Source organism: Manis pentadactyla, chromosome 5, assembly GCF_030020395.1.
Source record: "Manis pentadactyla isolate mManPen7 chromosome 5, mManPen7.hap1, whole genome shotgun sequence".
Taxonomy (NCBI): domain Eukaryota; kingdom Metazoa; phylum Chordata; class Mammalia; order Pholidota; family Manidae; genus Manis; species Manis pentadactyla.
The window spans coordinates 158,146,016-158,167,716 of record NC_080023.1 but is presented as its reverse complement, the minus strand read 5'-3'; the positions used below and the strand labels follow the sequence as shown (position 1 = coordinate 158,167,716).

The window sequence follows — 21,701 nt, the reverse complement described above, 5'->3', positions numbered from 1 at the left end:
AGAGAGATAAGGAGACACGGAGGCCAGCAGGCAGAGAGCAGGAGACGGCCTAGACGCACGCCCGACCAGAAACATGTCCCACCTCTCTAGTGGGAAGGACAGGATAGGGGGCACAAACTATCACCTTTTTTGGGGTGTTTTCTGTACCTTTCCTACTCTCCTATAAAAAGATATATATTTTTTTTTTTCATAGGGAAAAACATCTTATTTTTCTCAAAAAGAAAAAAATATAGGAAGAATAAGAGTAAAACCAGAAAGGGAAGGCAGGGGGACACAGGGATCCCAGGGTCTCCAAGTCCGGGGCGGGCTGCGAAGGAAGAGCAGGCAGGCGGCCATGAGACGGCAGTCCCAGCAGAGCGGACGTCTCTCCGCTCTCCACTCCGTCTCTCTCAGGAAGAGTCCAGCAAAAGCAAAGTGGACAGAGGCCCAGAGGGGGGGAGTCAAAACCAGGGAAGGAGCCAGAGACACAGAGTCGGCTTCCCCGCCTCCCTCCCTGACCGAAGTCACCCATGTGGGCTGATGTGCACGCAGGGTGAGGTTCTCCCAGCCCCTCAAGCTCTCGTTCTGGTGGGCAAGCAGACGCGCCAGCAGGCAGCAGCATAAACCCTTGGTGTTTCTCAGGGAAAGCTCCCAGAAGGGGTCTGCAGCCTCTGAGATGTGTTTTGAAGGAAGGATAGGAGTTTTTGAGGTTGTAGAGAGGAAAGAAAGGGCGTTCCCTATAGAGGAAACCACCTGGACAATGGCATGTGGCATGGAGGTGGGCAGGCCTAGTTCAGAGTCCCAGGCTTACAGTGATGGATAGGAAGAAAATCAGAGAGACACAGAGAGAACCAGAGAAACAAAGAGACAGCAGCCAGGCACAGAGAAAAAGAGGGACTAGCAACAGTAGGAAAAAGAGCCATACATACATAAACAAATAAAATCAGAAGCATACAGAGACACAGAGAAAAAGATCAAGAAGTGGGAGAAGTGGGGGTGAAGGGGATAATGGAAAGGAATAGAAAAAAAAAAACAAAAATTATCAGACTGAGAGCTAGGGCCAGACAGAGTGCTGGGGAGAGCTGGAGAGGCACAGACAAGAGACTGACAGAGACACACACACAGAAATGCAAGCCAGAGGGCAGAGAGGTGGAGAGAAATGCGCTTAGGACCTCTGGGGTGGTGTGGAGCTTCAGGACAAGAGGGAGGCTCGACCTGTGCTCAGCACCACACAGGTGCATTCCTGACACTGGAGCACGCGCCTTGTCCCCTCCCATATGGCTCCTCACACATGTCCCTGCACCCTGGGGCACCTGTGGGCCCTGTGGGAGTGGCCAGCCCAGGACCTAGCTACACACATCGGAGCCCCCTGGTTCAGGCAGGAACACCTGGATTGTGTCCATGCAATACACACAAATCCATGTGCACACAGCTGGAAAGAACAGACCCACTGACTTCATACCCTTTAATACTCAGGCGCACACACATGCATGCACACAGGCGCCCATAGCCCATGAGTGTATAGACACACAGCCATGGGCAAACAGATGGCCCACAGCTCGCTCACACACCCACGTGAACACAGGTTCACACATCTGGGCACACACACCCAGGAATGCACAAACCACCTGGACAGACATCCATGAGCAAACAGGCCCACACACATAGCCACAGGAACACAAAGGCACACATCCTAGACATACACACACACTAGCAACAGAAGGTACATGTCACAAGTTCATATCCACACTATCTCTGCTCCCAAGATGTGCACACCCATGGGGTCTCAGGGTGTCCATTCTGACCCGGACAATATGGCATTTGGCTTGTGAAAATAATACTGAACAGAAAAATGTCCGGATTTTGAAATTCGTTTTTAATCAAAGTGTTACCAGGGCCAGAGGAGACTCACGAATAGGTATGTAATCCGATGTAAAATGAATTTCTTCATCGCAAATGAACTTCCCAGGTTGGGTCTCCCTAGGTGATGGGGCAGAAGGAGAGGAAGCGTCTTTGGATTTTTCACACCAGAGGGCCCAGGGTCTTGTTGATCCAGCCACACACCCCACTCAGCCCAGCACTCCTGGGAAACACACAGATAGCACACTCACAGCCACATCTCTGGCGAGCGCACCATGGGGTCTAGCACCCCTCCTGCCCCCAGAGTATCAACTGTCAGCATCCCCCCAGGGCACCTGAGGCCTGAACTGCTCACATGCTGGGCTTTGCCTGGTACATCGCAGACACAAACAAGGCTTCTGCTGGATGCACTCACACCCTAAAAGCAGGCACAGACATGCACACAGAGCCACATCCCACAGGGGCCATCTCCAACCTGCTCATGTCACCCCATGGCCTAAAGCCCTTCAGCCACCAGTGCTACGTGCACAAAGGCCCCCCTGACCACAGTCTATCCTCACATCCCAACCCCTCTCACTCTCCAGCACACAGTAGATACTCAATAAACCACTGGCCAAACTGTGAGGTCATTTGTGTTTAATCAGACAATATGCAAAGTATTTACAACCACTTCTGCATCCCCCCCCCCACCAAGCCTGGGCCATGGAATGTGGGGCCCCCGAGGCTCTGCCCAGAGCCGGGGATCCCCTAGGCCTCTGCATAGTCATCTGAAATCTACAAAACACTGTTAAAAAAAAAAAAAGGGACAGTATTGGGACACCTTATACAAAGGGCCTTGGGCAGTTGGATGGGGATTTGCGAGCACACCGCAGTAAGCATGCCCAGATTTGACAGGGACGGACAGGAGAAGACTTAGGTAATAAACATGTATGAAAGGAAAAGTTGAAATTTCATAGGCAGGCACCACTTGGCCTCCTTCCCTGCTGGTAGGGCCTGGCCGGCCTGGGAACCCCGGGCAGCAGGAGTGTTATTGCTATGATGAGGGGCTGTGGGTGAAATGTACAACCTGTCCAGGGGACAGAGCAGGGGCATTTTTACATGTTAAATATGGACACACATGGAGGCACACACGTGAACACACACACACACACACACACACAGAGGCCCTAGGCAACATGCCCACAAAACGTCAGCCACCCCTTTTAATATGGGCACACTGAGTCCCACGGAGAAGCCACCCCATCACCTAAGGCTGAACAGCAGAGTTAGGGCCAAAACGGTCTCACCACACGCCGCCAGGCCACAGGGTCTGGACAGGAGTGGATGGCCACACATGGAGGCCGGCACTGCGGCCCAGAGTGGAAGCAGGGGCCACCTGAGGCCTTGCAGCCCGTCCTGGTGCATGACAGCAGACGGCCTCATCCTCTCTCACCCGAGGCTGGACACCGCTTTCTCACTCATGAGCTAACAGGTGCCAACTTAGGGACGAGATCAGGGGCCAGGTGTTGAAATGACACAGGACAAAACAGGGGAAAGAGGACCTGGGGTTCCCTCTTGAGGCCAGGGCCAGAGCCTGCCAACCACTTGTGTCTTCTACTTCTGCTTGGTTGCCTCCAGAGCCTGGGAGCTCACTCCCTTTCATGGCTGGCTATCTCTGAGGGTCAAAAACTGCTAACATTCTCCTGGAAGCCTGCCTCCCCGCACCTGCACTCTCACCCCCGGTTCCTTGCTCAGCCTACGTCCGCCTCCACTCTCTCTCACCACAGCCCTGCGAGCGCACAGGGGCAGGACTCCCTCTGCCATCTCTAACCTGCCCTCAGACCCCTCGCTGGGCTGCCCCAGTCTGTCCACAAGCCATGCCTCCGAGGACCATCTTGTTGGTTCCTGAGGAAGACAGGGAGCACCAGGTTCCAGTCAGCCCTGAATTGCTCTGTGGCCCTGGGCCCTCTGTGGACTCAGTTTCCCCCTGGGTACTATGCAGACAAAGAATTGATCTCTAAGAGGCCCTCAGGTGTAAGAAGGGCAAGGTTTGCCCACGCCACCCACCATCAAGCCAAGCTGGGGCTCAGGCTACCAGCCTGGGAGCCACAGCAGAGGCGTCTGGACCCAGCAGCCTCCAGCAACAGGTATTTTAGAAACGGAGGGCATGGAGCAGGGTGGCAGGCAGGCTGAGGGCCAGGGCCCATCACTCCTCTTTGGAAAGGCTCTTCGGCCAGCTCCGGAGGCGGACCTGGGCCATGCGGCGGTGGGAAGGAGACAGCACGTGGAGCAGGTGGAGGCTGGGGAGAGGGCGCCCTCAGCCCCAGCCCATCTTCCCCGAGCCGAGATACGAAGAGCTCCAGGAGGAGACGAAGGGAGGAGGCATGTGGCTGGAGCGGGAGCCGGGAGCAGTCACTGTGCCAGCCTTGGACCCCACCCTTGGGGCTGTCCCTGGCCCCGTGGCCCTCCACGCCATGGGAGAGGGCCGGGCCTGGTCACTGGAAGGTCAGCCCTCTAGAGAGGATCAATGGTGGGCCGGCGAGGGCACCCCGGATCCAAGCCCAAAGCCAGTCTGGCCCTAAAGCCTGCTCCCTAGAGGTTCTCTCCGGGCTGGTACTGGGGCTCGGTGGACGTAAAGTAGTCCTCCAGGAAGGCCTGCAGGTACTCAAAGGTGGGCCGCTCCTCAGGCTCCTTCCGCCAGCACTGGCACATGAGATCGTGCAGGGACTCGGGACATTCAGGCGGACAGGGCATCCGGTAGCCCCGCTCCACCTGGTCCAGCACCTCACGGTTCACCATCCCTGTGGGCACAAGGCACAAGGGGCAGGGGAATTGGTGGGGACAACAAAGAGGGCTCCCTGCCTGGGACAGGGCAGATGTGACTGCAGGTAAGTCCCCTCCCCAAGGCTGGGAGCCCCGACCAGAGAGAACCAAGATCAGATGCTCAACCTCTTTGTTGTACAGATGAGGAAACTGAGGCCCAGAAGGGGGTGTGTCTGCCCAAAGTCACCAGGGCAGAGGGGTTCAGGGACCAAAGATGGGCTGTGGGGAGCCTCCTTACCAGGGTAGGGCACACGTCCTTTTGTCGTGAGCTCTGTCAGCAGGATCCCAAAGGACCACACATCTGACTTGATGGTGAACCGGCCATAGAGGGCAGCTTCTGGAGCCGTCCATTTGATGGGGAACTTGGCACCTGCAGAAGCAAGCAAGGTCACTCAAGGCTCCACAGAAACTCATGACCACTCTGCCACACAGGCACCATCTTCACCCCCGCTGGACAGATGCAGAAAGTGAGGCCCAGAGAAGGGGTGTGGCCTCCCAAGGCCACATGGCATCTGCCCAACCCTGCCCACCTTGCCGGGCTGTGTACTCGTTGTCTTCAATGAGCCGAGCCAGCCCGAAGTCAGCTACTTTGCACACAAGGTTCTCTCCAACAAGGATGTTGGCAGCACGGAGGTCCCGGTGAACGTAGTTCATCCGCTCCACATACGCCATGCCTGAAGCAATCTGCAGCAGAACCCCCAGAGCCCAGCTCAGGGGCCGCCCCATGCCTTTCCCAGGTCAGAGGGCACATGCCAGGGGTGGGGTCATCCCTGGGGGTGGAGAACCAACCAAACACCCTCCCCTCCCCACTTCTTCAGACAAGTGAAGTTGGTTTACAATCAACACAGTTGGCGCAAAAAGCAGGACCAGCCCTCAGCAGGAGCAGAGAATGAAGGGCAAAGGGCACGGGGCACAGGGGAGGTATAGGACAAAATGCAGCCAGTATAGTGGGATGAACATGAGAACAAGGCCCCAGATGCCCCACAGACACAGATGAGTGCCAAGTCCTGCCTGCTGCCCCAAAACCCCTTTCTGAACCTCAGTTTTCTCATCCGTGAAATGGGAATAGTAGCCAGCCTCCCCTGACTGTGATACAGAGTAAATGAAAAATGCCTACAGCAAGCAAGTACTAGTAACATGTTTGTTGAGTGACTGAATGACCCTCATAGAGAAGAAAACTGAGGCCTGAAGTCCCACAGCAAGTCAGTGACTCCTGATGCCCTTTCCTCTTTCCTCTGCCCAGAACCACCACTCACAGCACCTATAAGTGGTCCCAGTAATACATGTAGTGAGATCAGCAAGTGTGGGGGCAATCAAGGCAAGCTTCCTGGAGGGGGCACTCAGGAGCCTAAAACTGGCTGAGCCAGATAGGTCTGGGTGCTCGAATGCCACGGGTGTGAGAGGCGGGAGGGGCTGACTCACCTGAGCAGCCATGTCCACCAGCTGAGGTAGCCGCAGGTACTTGCCCGTCTCCCCCTTGAGAAAGTCCAGCAAACTCCCTGGGCAGAGAGAAAGCAGCTCTAGCCCTTACTCTCTTCTCCCTGAGCCAGGAAGCAGCAATTCCCAGATCCTATCCACCTGGGCAGGCCAGCCTCATTTGAATCGGCACAGCAGATTTTAGGTAAAACCATCTCTGAATAAAGCCCCACTCAGCACTGGTCACCCAAAGGCAAGCAGGATGGAGAAGAACTAAAGATCTGCCTCCAGGTGAACAGAGACCGTGGTCCATCCACAGGAGGGGCGGCCACTCAGCAATACAGAGGAGCACACTGCTGACACACACAACAGCAAGGACGAACCTCGGATGGCAAAGATAACACAGATGAAGTTCTCAAATAAGCAAATCTGTGATGACAGCACATCAGGGGTTGCCCGGTTTCCGCCCTAGAGGTCTGCAAAGAGGGACAAGGGAGCTTTCTGGGGTGGCAGAGACCTTGGTTGTGGTAAGGGATGCACAGAATATCCATTTGCTAAAACTCATGGAACTGGACACTTTAAATGGGTGTATTTTATTGTATGTAAATTATACCTCCAAAAGTGGAACTTTGAAAAATAATTAATTCATTCAAATTTTAAGTAAAGGTCAAGCCAGCAACTCAATAGAAGTGGCTCCTCTTGGAAGGACAGGGAGTTCTCTTTCAGCCCGAGAATGACAAATGGCTTTAGAAAACCAGCCAAATGGGGAGACAAGATGCATGGCGGGAAACTGTCGAAAACAAAATGAAACTAGAAAGGCAACCTTTCATCTAACTTCCCACCAACATGAGAAGTTGGTTCGAGTCCGTTCCACCTTCAAAGGCGTACATTCTGGACCTGGGGGGAAGGGAAGTGCGCCCCCACCCGCCCCGTTGCGGGTGCCGTCCTCTGGAGGCGGCCGCCCCGTCGCTCAGGCCTCACCCTTGCTCATGTACTCTGTGACAATGTAGATGGGCTCCTCCGACACCACCGCGTACAGCTGCACCAGCTTCTCATGCCTCAGCTTCTTCATGACCTGGGCCTCCTGCAGGAAGGCCTCTGGAGACATCGTGCCTGGCTTCAGGGTTTTGATGGCCACCCTGGTGGTGCCATTCCAGGTGCCTGTATGGGCAAGAACACAGGCTTCCTCAAAGGGGGGCCCCCGTTCCCATCCTCTGACAGGGCGCCGGGGTCTGCCTGCCTGGGCGCTGATTTCAGCTGGGGCCTCCCTAGCCACACGACAGGCCAGCCAAAGCCTAGCTCCTTTCTGGCCTCAGGGTCCCCATCTGTAAAATGGGTACAATGACAGGACACTCCTCACAGGGCTGTTACAAGGATCAAATGAGTCTTTTGTATAGGTTCAGTAGCTGTTGTTACAACTATGATTATTAGAAATGTCCCCAAAAGTAGTACACTTACCTGAGAGATGGGAGACCAGGGTTGCAACTCAACTGCTCTGCCCTGATGATTACATCCTTCTAGGAAGGAGATCCCTTCTGGGAAGAGCGTTGAAGGTATCCCAGGCATTAGCAAATGAATGGGGCTGGGGTTGAGGCAGAACTGGCCTCAGAATGAGAGGCTGTCTCAAGCCACGCTCCCCAAAAAGTAAGGCATGGCACTAAATCCGAAGGCTCAGAGGTCAGACTGCCTGGAGTTTGACTCCCACCTCTGCCTCCTGCCAGCAGTGAGACTGGGGGCAGGTCGGCTCTCTCGGGGCTTCAGTTTCCTTGTCTGGAAAAGGGATGATATGGTGACTATCCGTGGGCTGTCTGACGATTAAATGAGATTTTAGCCAGCGGGCCAAGCCCGCTATGAGGGCTCAGTATACAATAGCTACAGCTGTCATTTTGTTATTATCTGGTCTTTAAATTGTGAGGCTTGGGGAAGCTGTAATCTAGATTAGTGTGTTTAATCTGAGTTCTTGTCCTAGCTGGCCTGAGGCTACTATGAAGTGGCCTTGGGCCCATTTCTCCTAGTCTTTGGGCTTCTATCTGAGGGTTGCACCATCTGGGGACCTGACACTTCACAATCTATACCTGGAGCAACCAGGGAGAAATTGAGAGTTTCCCTGTGGACAGTACCAAACACCCAGGCCACGAATGAGTTTTGCAGCCAGAACGGCTAACACCATGGGTTTCTCCAGGTTTCGCTCACATCCTCATTTTGCATCCATGCTAGGAGCCGGCTCCTCTCCTCTCTACCAGCTCAAGGCAACAGCCCCACTCCTGGCGTGGCCTGACCTCCAGCCTCCAAGCCTTTGGTCGCACAGAGCCTTCCACCCAGGAACCCCCACTGCTCTCCTCTGAAGGAAGGAAAGCAGAGACAGTGATGCCAAGTTAATATCATGACTTAGATGATAACAGCACATGGCAACCCCCCGCCAACGGGAGCCTCAGGCTTGCCACTGTCAGGCCTCCCTCACCCAACCTCCGAGATTCCTCTGAGTCAGCAGGAACCGGCCAGCAGAAGCTGCCTGGGCTTTGTCAGGGCTGCGCGGGGTTTGTTCCAAAGACAGTTCTGCCATTTCTCCAGGGCTGGACAGGAGATGGTTCACAGGCCCCGAACACGCCAGACCCTGGGCTTCCCAGCACTCCCTCTGTGAGCTGGGGCTTCTCTTCCGTGGCTAAGAGCTAATGCACGGATGTGCTGGGCCAGTTCTCTCACAGCCCCACGGGTGGGTCCCATTATTCTAGCCCAGTTTACAGATGGAGGGTCAGAGGGACGCCACCTGGCCCAGACCACACAGCAAGTCACCGGGGAGTCATGATGCCCAGCCGAGCAATGCTGGGTGAACAGGTGCCATGGTCTGCAGAGGCATGGGGCCAGCACCACGGGCAAGCCCCATGCTTACAACAGGGCCCACTGTTCAGCAGGTGACTCAGATCATGGAGGTGAAGGGCAGGGGGACCAAAAGGGCTTTGAGGAGGGACACCTGCATGGTCCTCAGGTGGGAACACCAAAGTCCCCCCAAGTGAAACACAGTCTCCTCTCAGAGGTCTGGGACAAGGCCTTACCCATCCACACTTCTCCAAAACAGCCCTGGCCCAGCTTGACCTCCAACCGCAGGGACTCCCGGGGGATCTCCCAGGCATCCTTGGCCAGGCCCTGAGTCTGTGGCTTGGATGTGGGGCACACGGTGGTGAGGCGGTGGCACAGGCCATCTGCGTGTTCTGAAAAGAGGCAGGGTAGGGGGTGGTTCAGGCAGGGTGTGTGCCCCGGGGCCTCCCTGTCCCATGATGTATATTCAGACCTACGTATTACATACACACAGGCACTGGGGACATACAGGATACGCTCGAGGGCTTCTACACCTGTGTGTACACACCCTTGCCCTACATAGGCCCACAATGACTCATGCATCTGTTCACTGAATCATTCATTCATTCATTCATTCACTCATCAGATTTTAAGGGTTGGCCACTAGATGAGTGCCAGGGACCCAGCAGAGGACAAGCCCAGTGGAACCTCATCCTCAGGAAGCTCATAGTCCAAGGGGGAGCCCAACTCCCCATAATCACCTCCTAGGACCATGAATGGGACAACAGGAGAGCTGTGCATGCCATAGCAGGGGGTCTGGAGTCCCAGAAGACTCCCCAGAGGAAGTGGTACCTGGGCGTGGGCCCGCAGGAGGGTGAGTGGTTGCCTAGGGAACAGCACTCCAAGCAGAGGGCACACTGCCTCAGGCATGTGTAAAGGTCTTGAGAGAGGAACAAGCTGGGTTGGAGGAACTGAAAGGAGGCCAGAAGGGGTGCAGGGGAGTGAATGGGGGAAGGGGGCCCAGGTAAGGTAGGTAGGCCATGTCTCGGTCTTTATCCTGAGATGCCGAACTAATCCCAGGAGGGTTTTGACCTAGGGGAACGGGGTTTTAGAGTGCACCTTACAGTGGTGCCCAAGGGGAGAGTAGGGGTGGCAGATCCTAGAGGGAGCCAGGAGCCCCTGCTAACACAGGAGGAGGAGGAACAGGGCAGCTGGTGGTCCCAGGAGAAGCCACACATGCACAGAGCCCATGGCCACACACCAGACACACGGGCACCCACAGAGACTACCCACATGAGGACACACAGGCCTGCGACACTTTAGTCCACCCAGGCAGCCCTGGACGTCCACATGGATCGGCCGTAGTATCACACACGTGCCCCCCGCCCACAACCTGCGCATGTGAGCAGCACAGACCCACCCTCCCTCCCTCTCCCTGCTCTCCAGCTTTGCTGCACATCAATCTAGCAGCCCTCTCCTCCTCTCCCAGGAACCGGTTCAGATCGGTCCTAGGGCTGCAGAGACAAATGACACCAGTCTATGCCCCCCTCCCCTGCTCACTCCAGGCAGCCCCCTCCTCACCAGTCAGCTGCAAAGGAGAAAGGAAGGGGGGGAATGGGAGGAAAGGAGAGCAAAAGGAGGGGAGGGTGGGGGAAGGGACTGGGGGAAAGAATAGGGAGCCCCCCCAACCTCAGGGCCAGGTGTTGCTGGTCCCAAGTTGACCTCCTCAGGGTCTGCAGCTGAGGCCGAGACCCCCCAGCCCCTCCGACTCTCCGCTGGCCCCAGCTGGCTGGCCCCCGCCCGGCCCCAGGGCACTCACTGGAGTAGTAGGCCACTAGCTGCTGCAGACTGTTGAACTGGGTGCGAGAGGTAATGTAGAAGCCACCACTGTCCAGCTTTCGGATCTTGTAGTGCTTCACATTGAGGCCCTTGGCGTTGTCAAAATCAGACACCGAGAGGCAGTAGGCACCTGTAGGGCAGAGCCACAGAGGAGCTGGGACTGCCACGCCCCGCACCTCCACAGGCCACCACGCTAAAGGCAGTCCTGGGCCTGGGGCCTGCCCAACACAGAAGGAAAGGGGGCAGAGCAGGCAGCCCCTGGCCCGGCGCACAGCCAGGTCTGCCCACCTGGTCTCTGAGAACCCGGCTTTGGGGCGGCCACCAAGGCAGGGCTGAATGAGCAAAGGGGCACCTGACCAGAGAGCCTGGCCATGCACCTTGACCCTGGCATGGCCCCTGATGCCTGAGAGTGTATCCCAACTCTATGACCTGGACAAGTCACTTGCCCTCTCTGGGCCTCAGTTTCCTCCTCTGCACAATGGGGCTATACCCAGGGATGCTGGGAACAGTCAATGAGACCACATTTAAGAGTGCCTAGCACACAGTAGGTGCTCAATAAATGTTTGCTGGGAGCCTGGGAATGGCCCCAAGTGGCTGTGTGTCCCTGGCGTGTTTCCCCTTTCTGGATCTGGCCACAGGAGCACTACCTGTGTCCCACCCCTTTTTGAAGCCTCCGGACTCAGGCAGCAGCAGGTGGATGGCTGAGGCTGTGGGAGTTATGGGTAGGGGACCCTGTGCCAGGTATGGCCTGAAGGCTGACAGGGCTAAGCTGGGCCAATCCTGGTGGCCCCCTCCCTGTTGCGCCTGAGCCTGGAAAAGCTTTTGGCTGGAAGAGTTTCTTCCTGCCCAGCAGGCTGGGATAGGAGCCTCTGTAACCTGTGCCAAGAGACCACTGGGGTGGCACCAAGGAAAAGGCTGAGCCCCGGAGACAGGGACAGAGGTCTGGCAGCCAGAGAAAGCCCTTCTCGGGAGACAGTACATGGGACTGTGCCAGAAACCCAGCCCCCAGGGCCCACAGACCCTCTGGACAGTCTTCAGATTGGGGTTATAATCTCCACTGTAAAGCAGGGGAAAATGAAACCCAGAGAGGGAAAGCAGCCAGCCTGCGGCCACCCAGCACATCAGGCAAGCACAGAGCTGGACTTGATCCCACACCCAGGTCTCTAAAGCCTGAACTGGGCAACTAAGACTTGCTGCAGGCAGCCCAGGCTATGTACATGTAGAAGCCACAGGCCTGAGCCTAAAGCCAACCCCTGGCCACATATGCACACACAGGCGGTACCCAGTGGCTCACACAGGTACACACTCCCCAGGCCCCCAGGCATGAAGATAGGCCCACAGTTCACTCCCACGCAGCAACACACAGACAATTCCAACCCCACATGGACCCCCGCAGCATGTATGGCCACAATGACTGATCATTAATGCACACACATGACAGGAATGCTCTGCCTTCCCATCTCCCACTGAGCCCCAGGCCCACAGGAAGCGCCCAGCTTCATTGCCATGGTGATGGGGCACTTGAAACCCACTTGCAGAGGAGCTGGGAAAAAATGAAGTGACCTGTGTTCTCTGGCTGGGGGAAGGAACAGGGGCCAGGACTGTTGGGACAAGGGGAAAGCCAGGCCCCAGAACCCAGTCAAGCCCCTGGAGATGGGGATGAAGAGGGGCCCATGTATCAGCACCCACCCTAGGAAGAAGCCTCTTGCCATATGACCTCTCAGTCCTCCTGACAACCTGTGACCATTTCTCATTGGAGGAAACAGAAGCTAAGTGTCTGTTGCTGCACCTCTGGCCACCCCAGGTAATTCACTGTTCCTCACATGTTCCTCCCTGCCTTTGATCCCACCATTTTCTCCACCGGGAGGGCTCTTCCCAATTCACTCCATATGCCAAACTCCTATTCATTCTACAACACCCAGCTCAAACAACCCACAAGACTCAGTTCCCACTGGTCAGCAGGAGTGTTCGTACCTTTCGTGGTCTCGCTTTCTCGCACTAGGAAGGTCCCTCTTGGGTTCTCCGCATTGAGCAGTAACCGCTCTGACTCCCGTCTGGTGATCTTGCCAAAGTACCACCTTGGGTAGGAGGTAGGAGGGTGGTGTTGGTGGTCCAAGCTTCGGCCTGCGCCTCTCCCTGGGATGTGGCTGGGGCCCTCGACAGCCAGACCACCCACTCCAGCCCCGGTGAGAGCAGCAGGGATGGTGAACAAGGGCGGAGCCAAAGTCAGTACTCACTCCTCAGCCTGGATGGAGTCGGAGGGCGCCACATAGTTGCTGGGGATGTAGCCTGTCTGTCCGGTGCTGAGCGAGTGGGCCAGCCACCAGTCTCCCTCTCTGAGCAGGGGTAGAGGAAGGGAGCAAAGGAGAAGGGGGATGTCAGCAGCGGGCCCCAGTGCCTACACTCTTCACAGGTGCTGTGCTGGGGGCCCACGAGGCCAGGCGAGGCATAGAGAGCAGGGGGCCAGTTTGAGTTCTCTAGCCTGCCCGGCCAGGCTGGCCTGAAATTCTTCCTCTCTTGTCCCCGACCCCTCTTGGCCAAAGCTGACTCAGATGGGCTTTATATGGGACTGTGGCAGGACTGACCCTGGCCAGGCTGAGATCCAAATTCACAGGGGCAGAGTCCTGGGATAGGAAGTGATCTGCATCCCTCCAGACAGACCAAGCTGTCTCAAGACGCCAAAAGCCCCCTTGGGAGGGAGGGAAGGAGCTCCCTGTGTCTGGGAAGCAAGCAAGTTGTAACAGGAGAGAAGATTCCTACCTAAATGGATGTCAAATCAGACCGGCAAAGCCTCCCAAAGCCCTGAGATTTGGAATCCTGGGAGCCAGTGAGAATGAGCCCTGGTGGTGGCAGGGCGTGGCCCCTTGGGGGTTGGTGACAATCCAGGTGCCAACCCCACACATACCTGCCTTCGTCACAAATCGTAGGTCATACCTAAAGGGCTCCTTGGCTGCCCACTACAGGCCTCCTCCTGAAGCCTACCCACCTACAGGGGAAACTGAGGCCAGAGGGGGCTGGGACTTGCCCAGAGTCACACAGAGCATCATGTCAGGGGGGCTGAGGTGGCAGAGCCCCAGTGCCCACGACACTGCTACGCTAAGTGCCCCACGAGGAGGAGGAGGAAGAGGAGGGAGATGGGCCAGGGGCAGGAGCAGTTCCCCACACAGTCGGGTCCCCTGGGCCTGGGGGGGAGCAGGGAGGGGCAAAGTACCTTTGCAGCCATCTGAATGTGAACCAGGTCTGGCTGGAGCGGGGGGTCCAGAGACACAGAGGAGAGAGGAGAAAGCGAGAGCCCAACAGGAAAGAAGAGGCAGAGATGGGGGTGGTGAGAGAGAGAGGCAGAAAGAGAGGGAGAGGGCAGGAGAGCCAGGCGGTGCGGGGACAGGGGACAAGGCAGGGCAGCCACAGAGGCCTCACAGCCAAAGCAACCGAAGGGGAGAGGGAAAGGCCCCGTGGGGAATGAGGGGAGGCCAATGGGAAGGGCTGCCTGGAAAAGGGGCTCCAGCTCCCTCCCATTCCCATTGTGCAGAAGTGAGAACTGAGGCCAAAGCAGCAAAGGCCTCTGCTCAAGGTCACACGGCCGGGCCCAGCGTCCTGGCTCCCAGATCAGAAGGCTTCTACCCTACCGGGGCCTGAGAGGCTGCGGAGCTTCTCAGGCCAAGGCTGCGTTTGGACCTCATATGACCCTGAGGAGACAGGCGGCAGGCAGGACATGCTCCCCCTTTCCCACCATCCGGGCCCTCCAAGAAAAAGGTCCCTGCCCACAGGTACACAGACTGGAACCTGGCTTCCCAGCCACTGGTTCTTCTGAGTTGCTCCTGACCCATATTCTTCAGCCCATTTTGAAGATGGAGAAGTTAAGGCCAGGAAAAAGAGGGCTGGGGGAGCTCTCCAAGGACCTGTCAGGATACAGATGAGCACCCAGACCAAGGGGCTCAGCCAGGGGCCGAGGCTGAACCAGAGGGTGTGAGTCCCAGCTGGATGCTGTGCAGGCTGGCTAGGCCGGCGAGTGTGGCACGCACCCTCAGGCACGGGCACAAGCCCACCTGGGGGCCTCTGTAGGAAAGGGGGAGCTCTGGAGTAAGGGGGCAGGCCCACCTCAAGGAAAGAAGCCCTGGGATGCCCAGGACCTCTATCCACCTCCCTGTTGTGCACCCACCCAGGAGTATCCACATTTGTCTGTCCCATTTGACCCTCAAGGCCACCCTGCAAGTAAGGAAGGCAGGCCTCAGACTCTAGATGAGGAAACTATGGCTCAGAGATGTCAAGTGACCAGCCCGAGAACACAAAGCATGCAGGCTGGAGTAATGCAGCACTCTCTTTGTAGGAAAAACTGAGGCACAGAGAGGGGCAGTGATTTGCCCAAAGCCACACAGCAAATCAACGGCAGAGCAAGGGTGAGAACCAGGGCCCTTGAGTGCCTGCAGCCTCCCCAAGCTACTCAGAGGCTCAGAGACCCTTGGGGAAGCCAGGGGAAGATACAGGAAGAGGCAGCAGGGCTGGGGACAGGGGACTAGGCCAAGGTCTAGGTCAGAAGCTATGAAATGAGGCAGATTGACAAAGCTAGAGTCTGCAGGCTGCTGCCCTCTGGGGAGGTGTCAGCCACCCGCTCAGAGTAGAAGATCAGCAGGGAGAATGTTCCCAGAGCCAGTCAAGCAGGGACCCAGAGGCAAGGGGGGTTCAGCCCTGCTGACATTACCCACATTTCAGCCAGGAGAGCCTCCAGCTCCCCAACATCAGCCTATATGTGACTTTGGCATTTCCCAGTCCGGTTCTGGGGTTTCGGTTTGCAAGGGCAGGGATGGAGGTACACTGCAGAGCCTGAGCTCCAGGGTCAGACCGGCTGGTCGCCACCCCAGCTGACCACTTGCAGACTGTGTGACCTTGGCCCTGCCTCAGTCTCCTTGTCTATGGGGTGGGGATACCCATGCCTCCCTCCAAGGATGTAAAATACCAGCACAGGGCCTGGCACATGATAGGTGCTCAATGGGTATGAGCTGTTAGTATCTTGATTTGACTAAAAAAGGAAAAAGAATAAAATCTGTATCTCTCTGGGTCCCTTTCCCACCCTCTAAAATATTTTTATAAACCAAGGCAGCTCAGTCCCAGCCTCAAATAAGGTTTGCTGTGTGACCTTGAGCAAGTACCCTACCTTCTCTGGGTCCTCATCTTTAAAAAGGAGAATCTCCCTGGCAGGTAAAAGTGTGCAGATCAGTCAGCAGCAAGCTGGGCTTAGGGTAAACTAAAATAATTGCTAAGACTATCATCTGAGCCTCAGTTTGCCCACCTGTGAAATGGAGACGTCAAGCTCCATCTTCCCACGTCAGCGCTCTGGGAGGCTCAAACCTGCCTCGGGTGGCTGCCAAGGGCCTAGGGTTGCTCGCACACGAGAGGCCCCTTTGCTTCCCAGATTGTTCCAGTCCTGGAGAGACACCAACCCACGCCTAGTCTCCAAAGTAACAGCGTTAATCTACCAGGTTGAGCAGATTTATTGCATCCAGCACCTTCCCTGGGTCCTTGTCCTTATCATAGGAGCAGGAAGGAGGGAAGGAAGGAAGGGAATCACACACATTCCCTGCCTGACCCCTCACCTTCCTGTACGTGGCCAAAGGAGAAAGCATTGGACCAGGAGTCCCTGAGCTACATTTTCACATCCCAACTGCTATCCGCTGGCTGTATGACCTCAGGCAACTGACCTTACCTCTCTGAGCCTCAGGTTCCTCTTCCTGGATCCTTGTGCTGGCGTGTGGATCAGGGGTATGGCCACTGAGGAACCCAAGAAGTTATGCCCATTGGGTGTTCATATTGAACTCACGTGGGCTGCTGGGACTGGTCAGAGAAGTACTTTGGGGGTTGCAGGAAAGCCAGGGCAGCTGGGCAGGGCCCAGGCAGTCAAGTTTCTGAGCCTTCAGGCCTGGGTACATGGCCGTGAAGAGAAGGCCAGTGAGTCAGGGCACTTTCTGTAAGGTGAGTGGAAAGGTACCCCTTGTCCCATGGTGGGGAGTGCAACTGGAGTGCTCAGAGCAAGGGGCAGAGATCGGTGCCAGCTAAAGAGCTCCCCAGAAGAAGCCACTGGAAAGGGGCAGTTCGGGGATCACCCAGACTCAGACCCAGAGGACCCCCAGCTCTTGGAGACTCAGACACCAGGCCGGAGGCTCGGGGCAGTCACGCCTCAGGCAGGCCCCACGGGGCTTCCTCAGACTCAGGGCCACATAGCACCCAGGATTCTAGGATCCAGGATCATCCGGCATGAAGGTCCAGGGAGTGGGTTCTGCGGCCTACTACTGCAAGGACCCTGACCCTGTCAGCCCTGGCCAGACCCCATCGGCCATGGGCTTGGCCTTCAGCTCTCCACCTCCCTGACACCCGGCCCAGCCACAGGCCAAGTGCAGGAAGGCCCTCACTCACACAGGGCCCGGGCATCGTGGCCGGGGCTGAGGGCACGAGTCAATGATGGACCCTCAGCAATAACGGTCAAAGGACATGCAGGATGTCCCCAACTGAGGTATGAGACCTGAGCCCTCCACCCTGAAGTGACTCGCCTTCCATCAAGCCCCCTCAGATCCCTCTATCCCCCCTCCTCCTCTAATGCCACCCCCAACTCTACTGCCACCAACTTCTCGGGCAAAGGAGCAGCGGAGCGTTGTGACATGAGGCAGGGACCCCAGCCACCCCAACCCCTCCAATCAGGGCACCTCACTGCTACCCGGGGGCTTCCCATGAAGAGCCTCCAACACCTCCAGCACCCCCTGCAGCCCCCCGCCTGGCCAAACTCCCTCAGTCCTCCTCTGGGTGAAAGAGGCAGAACTCGAGTTCCCAGAGCCCTTCCTCCTGCCATGCCTTTGCTCAGGCTGGGACCCCAGCCTGAGAGGCTCTTCCATAGCTGCCGGGGGAGCCGCCCTGCCCCGTACTTCACAGCCACCCACCTGACGCATCCTCCCTTGCTCCCTCCCCTCCTCTTGGCTCCCCTGTATCCCACTGAGCCCTTCCTACAAAGATCATGGGCTGGAGGGCCTGTCTACCCCTCCCAGCTCTGCCACCACTAGCTGTGTGACCTCAAGCAAATCACTTCACCTCTCTGGGCCTCAGTTTCCTCATTTGCAAAATGGAGCAAGTAAGAGTTTCCACTTCTCAGGGCTGTGGGGTGGCATAAATGAAACAATGCAACTTAAACTTAAAGCACTCAGCACAAGACCAGGCTCACACACAGTGCAATCAGTATTGGCTATTTTATTACTACTCATTCATTTTGTTCACCGACACCAGCTGGGCACCCTGTAGTGTACTGAGGAACAGGTGATATGGGGACCCAGCGACCCAACAGCAGCCCTCAAGGACTCCCAGCAGTGGGGACGGAGGTGGGGGCAGATGCAAATAGCTGGAGCCATAAGAGACCCTGGAGTGGCACTAAGACTACGATACACAGGGGTGGGAAGTTGGGGAGAGAGCCACTGCCCAAGTTCCAAAGTGGCTTTGCTACTTGTTAGCTGTGTGACCTTGGGCAAGGGCCTTCACATCTCTGAGCCTCATTTTCCTCATTTGCAAAATGGAGACAACTCCTCTCAGTCACTACAACCTGGCAGGATTGCAGGAAGGGGTAAGTAAAGGACATGGGGAGAAACACCTGGCACAGCACCTGGCACCTCTCCTCCCTTCTGCCTCACAGGGAAGGCACTCCTGAGCTGGACCTTGAGGGATGAATAGGAGTTTGCCAGGCAGAGGCTGGGTAAGAGGCCCTTCAGGCAGAGGGAACAGCATGCGCCAGGGCAGGGAGGCATGAACAAGCACGACATGCTTGGAGATGGTGGAGATGTCCAACCTCCTTAGCCAGGCCTTTGAGGACACTCAAGGGTCAAATCTCCTCTGCCCTCTAGAACCTTCTTGCCCTTCCACAGCGCTATACCCTCCCTCAAGCTGCCCCAGTGCGAGGGAGTGCCTTCCACTGCCTCCACCTGCCAAGCAACTTCACCGTTCTTCCTTCAAGGACTTGCTTGAACACTTCGGTCCCTGTGCTCATCCCATAGGGGGCACACAGCAAGGGCCCAAACGCCTGCACTGACCCCGGCCCCACCCTCTGCCTGGCCTGGGGCTGGCTACAGGAGGGCATGGGCATGGCCTTCTCCCCCACCGGGCCTCGCCAGCCTGGCCCCGGGCGCTGCATGCAGCTGGCACTCCGGGTGGGCTGACCGGTCAGAACGGAGAGGGGGTGAGTTAGCAGGAAGGTGGATGGGGAGGCGGTGTGATGGCGAGTGAAAGGGGGGGTGGCAGGACCCTCCCCAAGCTCAGCTTCAGGTTCAAGTTGGGACCCAGGCAAACTGGTTTGGAGCGGGGCAGAAGCTGGGGAAGCTGGGGCGGGGGGGGGCAGCCAGGGGAGCCAGAGGCCACAGGCAAGGACACAGCCTGGGAGCCCATGCGACAGCAGCCCCGCCCCCACCAGTAAAGTGCCCCCACCCAGCGCGCTGCCCACCAAGTGCGTACACACCTGACATCCACCTTCCTCCTAAGGGCCAGCAAGAGAGAAGCAGAAAGAGGGAGGAGCTGAGAGAGGACGGGAGGGGGCAAGCATGGTGCCACGGGCAGGACTGCAGCAGGTGCCAGCTCTGCTCTGCCCTCTGCCGGCGGCTCCTGCAGGAGCGAACCCCACCCTGGCCCGCTGTGAGGCCCCCCACCACCCCTCTCCCCTAGGCATATGGCCCAAAGCCTGCCCGGCCCCCAGTGACAGGCACTGCGCCCCACCCCCACTGTACCCTGGGCAGGGAAAGGAGAGCAGGGGTGACCAGGGGACATTTCCCCCTTGCTTTCCTGCCCACAAGGGTCCCAGAGCCTGGAAGGGGGCCCCCCCACCCCACAGGCCAGCTTGGCTCTTGGATGCCCCCCCCCAAGGCTGGCCTACGTGCTCCCCACCCTATCCCACCATCACATGCCCATGCCCAGTCCTGACCCCTCTCAAACTGGGAGCCCAACATGGGTCCCCTAAACCCTCCCAGTGTGGGCCCTTCCACTCTCTGGCTTAACTTGCTGCCCCAGGCCCTCCAGCCCCAGGTCACTAACAAGGGCACCTCTGTGGGCAGAGCCTCCAGCTTCAGGCCCTGCTTTATATAATCCTGGGGCCTGGGCCTGCCCTGACCACATGCCCCTCCGTGGGGTCTGAGATCTGGATGCTGTGCGCTGTTGACCGTTAGTGAACCCAGAGCCCCAACCAGCACTACCCGCCTCACCACTCCCACAGGCCTCAGGGCAGCTCCCTGGACCTCAGCGGCCTTGGCACTCAGCTCGGCCTGCTGCCCGTCATGCTGTCCTGGCTCTGGGATGCTCAGAGTGGCTCTAGCCCAAGACCAGGCCCAGGGGACGGGGCACCGAGGGCAGTGGGGACGAGGGTCACTCACGTGTTGTTGACGATCTGGAGCCGCTCCCCTTTCTTGAAGGACAGGTCAGTCTCTGTCCGTGACTCATAGTCATAGAGGGCCACAAAGGTGGTCACTCCACCTGCACAGGGGGTGGGACGTGTCAGAACAGCCGGGGCCATGGCCCCAGAGAGGGGTGGACAGAAAGACCCTGCACCCTGGGAGAAGTGGGGAGCTGGTGTCCCACAAAACATCAGAGCCAAGCCCAGAGGCATGGTCACATACAGAGGGGGTATGGCTACATGCATGTCCACATGAGGCCATGTGTCTAGGCACCCATGTGAGGGTGTGTAGGAGACACATGTGTCTCTCCACATCCTGAGTGTGCCCAATGGTCTCTGGGTGATGCTAGTGTGGCTTCCGCATTTGGTGCCTGTCTTCCTCATAGACCCAGAAGATTCTGATTAACAGGCATCTTGGTTTTGTTCCCAGAGCCTGGTACACAGTAGGTGCTCAAGAAGCAACCATGAAATGTGTGAACCATTGAATGCAGGCAAGTGTACCTGGGTAGGTCACTCTGCCTCTCTGTGTGACTCTGGGTGCTTCTATGTATCTGTGCAGATCTTGGCTCCCGGCGACTCTCCCCTCAAAGACGCCCTCCCTGTCCCCCATTTTAATTACAACCTTCACCCCATGCATCCCCAAGACCCTTGCCTGCCCCTTATGTCCCTTCTGGGCGGCTGTCACCTTCTAATGCTCTACATGCCTTGCTGTTTCTCCTGCTGGAGGTCGTGTCTATTTCACACCCTGCTGTGTCCTAGTGCCAGAAGAGTCTAGCACACAGCAGGGGCACCACAAACACTTCTTGAACAAATGAATGGTGTATTTGTGGCTCTGTTTCTTACTTGGGGGTGTGTCTGTGTCTGAGGGTCAGTGAGTGTCCATATGTCGGTGTATTCTCGTTGCACGCATCTGTGAGTCTGTGGGGATCAGGATGGTATTTCTAGCTGAGCATGTGTCCGTGTCCTGTGTGTGTCTTTGAAGGGCTTTTGACTATATGTTTGTGCCTTAACCTGGGAGTGGAGGTTATTGGTGTATGTGTGTTTGTCTTTGTTACATCTGCACTGGGTGTATGACTGTGCCTAGGGGGTGCACATCCATGTGCCTCTATGCACGTGGCATGTCTACTAGTGTCTATGATGGTGTCTCCAACTCACCACGTGTACATGCCCTGTGTGGGTGTCTTCGAATGAGTTGCTGACTGTACGTGGCTCTGTCTGAGTGCATGAGTTTGAGCGTCGTACGTCGGTGTCCGCGTCTGTGCCTCTAAGCATTCCTTGCCTGGGGCTGCCATACCCATTAAGCACCAGAAGAGGGCGCAGGGGCGCATCTATGCATTGGGCCAGAAGCTCCCTTTCTCCCTCTTAACCCGCCCTGCCCCCTGCCACACTTGGCCTTGAGTCTTGACCAATCTGGGCTGAACAAAGCAAAAAGCAAACCCTCAGACCTGGTCCCTGTGCTGCCCTGAGCAGAAAGCCCCCTGGCTCCCTGGGCCTCGATTCCTCCCTACAATCCCGTATCTCTGGGCCCCTTTATACTCTGCATCGGATTCACCTCCAAAGGCAATGGAATGTGCACTACCCTTTCCCGTTTATAAAGCCCTTC

At 57.0% G+C, this 21,701-nt stretch overlaps 1 protein-coding gene across 4 annotated transcripts in view; it reads right to left on the bottom strand.

Moving 5' to 3' along the window:
- Positions 1-2,458: 2,458 nt before the first annotated feature.
- SRC (SRC proto-oncogene, non-receptor tyrosine kinase) overlaps positions 2,459-21,701 on the bottom strand; it is a 52,646-nt gene continuing 33,403 nt past the window's right edge. For 2 of the 4 annotated variants that reach the window (XM_036902328.2, XM_036902327.2), the window contains 12 exons: positions 20,079-20,178; positions 19,175-19,192; positions 13,904-13,936; positions 12,930-13,028; positions 12,667-12,770; positions 10,673-10,822; positions 9,111-9,266; positions 7,039-7,218; positions 6,064-6,140; positions 5,172-5,325; positions 4,880-5,011; positions 2,459-4,619 (listed from right to left, as the gene is read on the bottom strand). In XM_036902328.2, the coding sequence (XP_036758223.1) occupies positions 4,411-4,619; positions 4,880-5,011; positions 5,172-5,325; positions 6,064-6,140; positions 7,039-7,218; positions 9,111-9,266; positions 10,673-10,822; positions 12,667-12,770; positions 12,930-13,028; positions 13,904-13,936; positions 19,175-19,192; positions 20,079-20,178 (1,412 nt within the window). In that variant the 3' untranslated portion in view covers positions 2,459-4,410. The remainder of the gene's footprint in view (positions 4,620-4,879; positions 5,012-5,171; positions 5,326-6,063; positions 6,141-7,038; positions 7,219-9,110; positions 9,267-10,672; positions 10,823-12,666; positions 12,771-12,929; positions 13,029-13,903; positions 13,937-19,174; positions 19,193-20,078; positions 20,179-21,701) is intronic. The other 2 variants (XM_036902330.2, XM_036902331.2) reach the window with 2 other exon arrangements.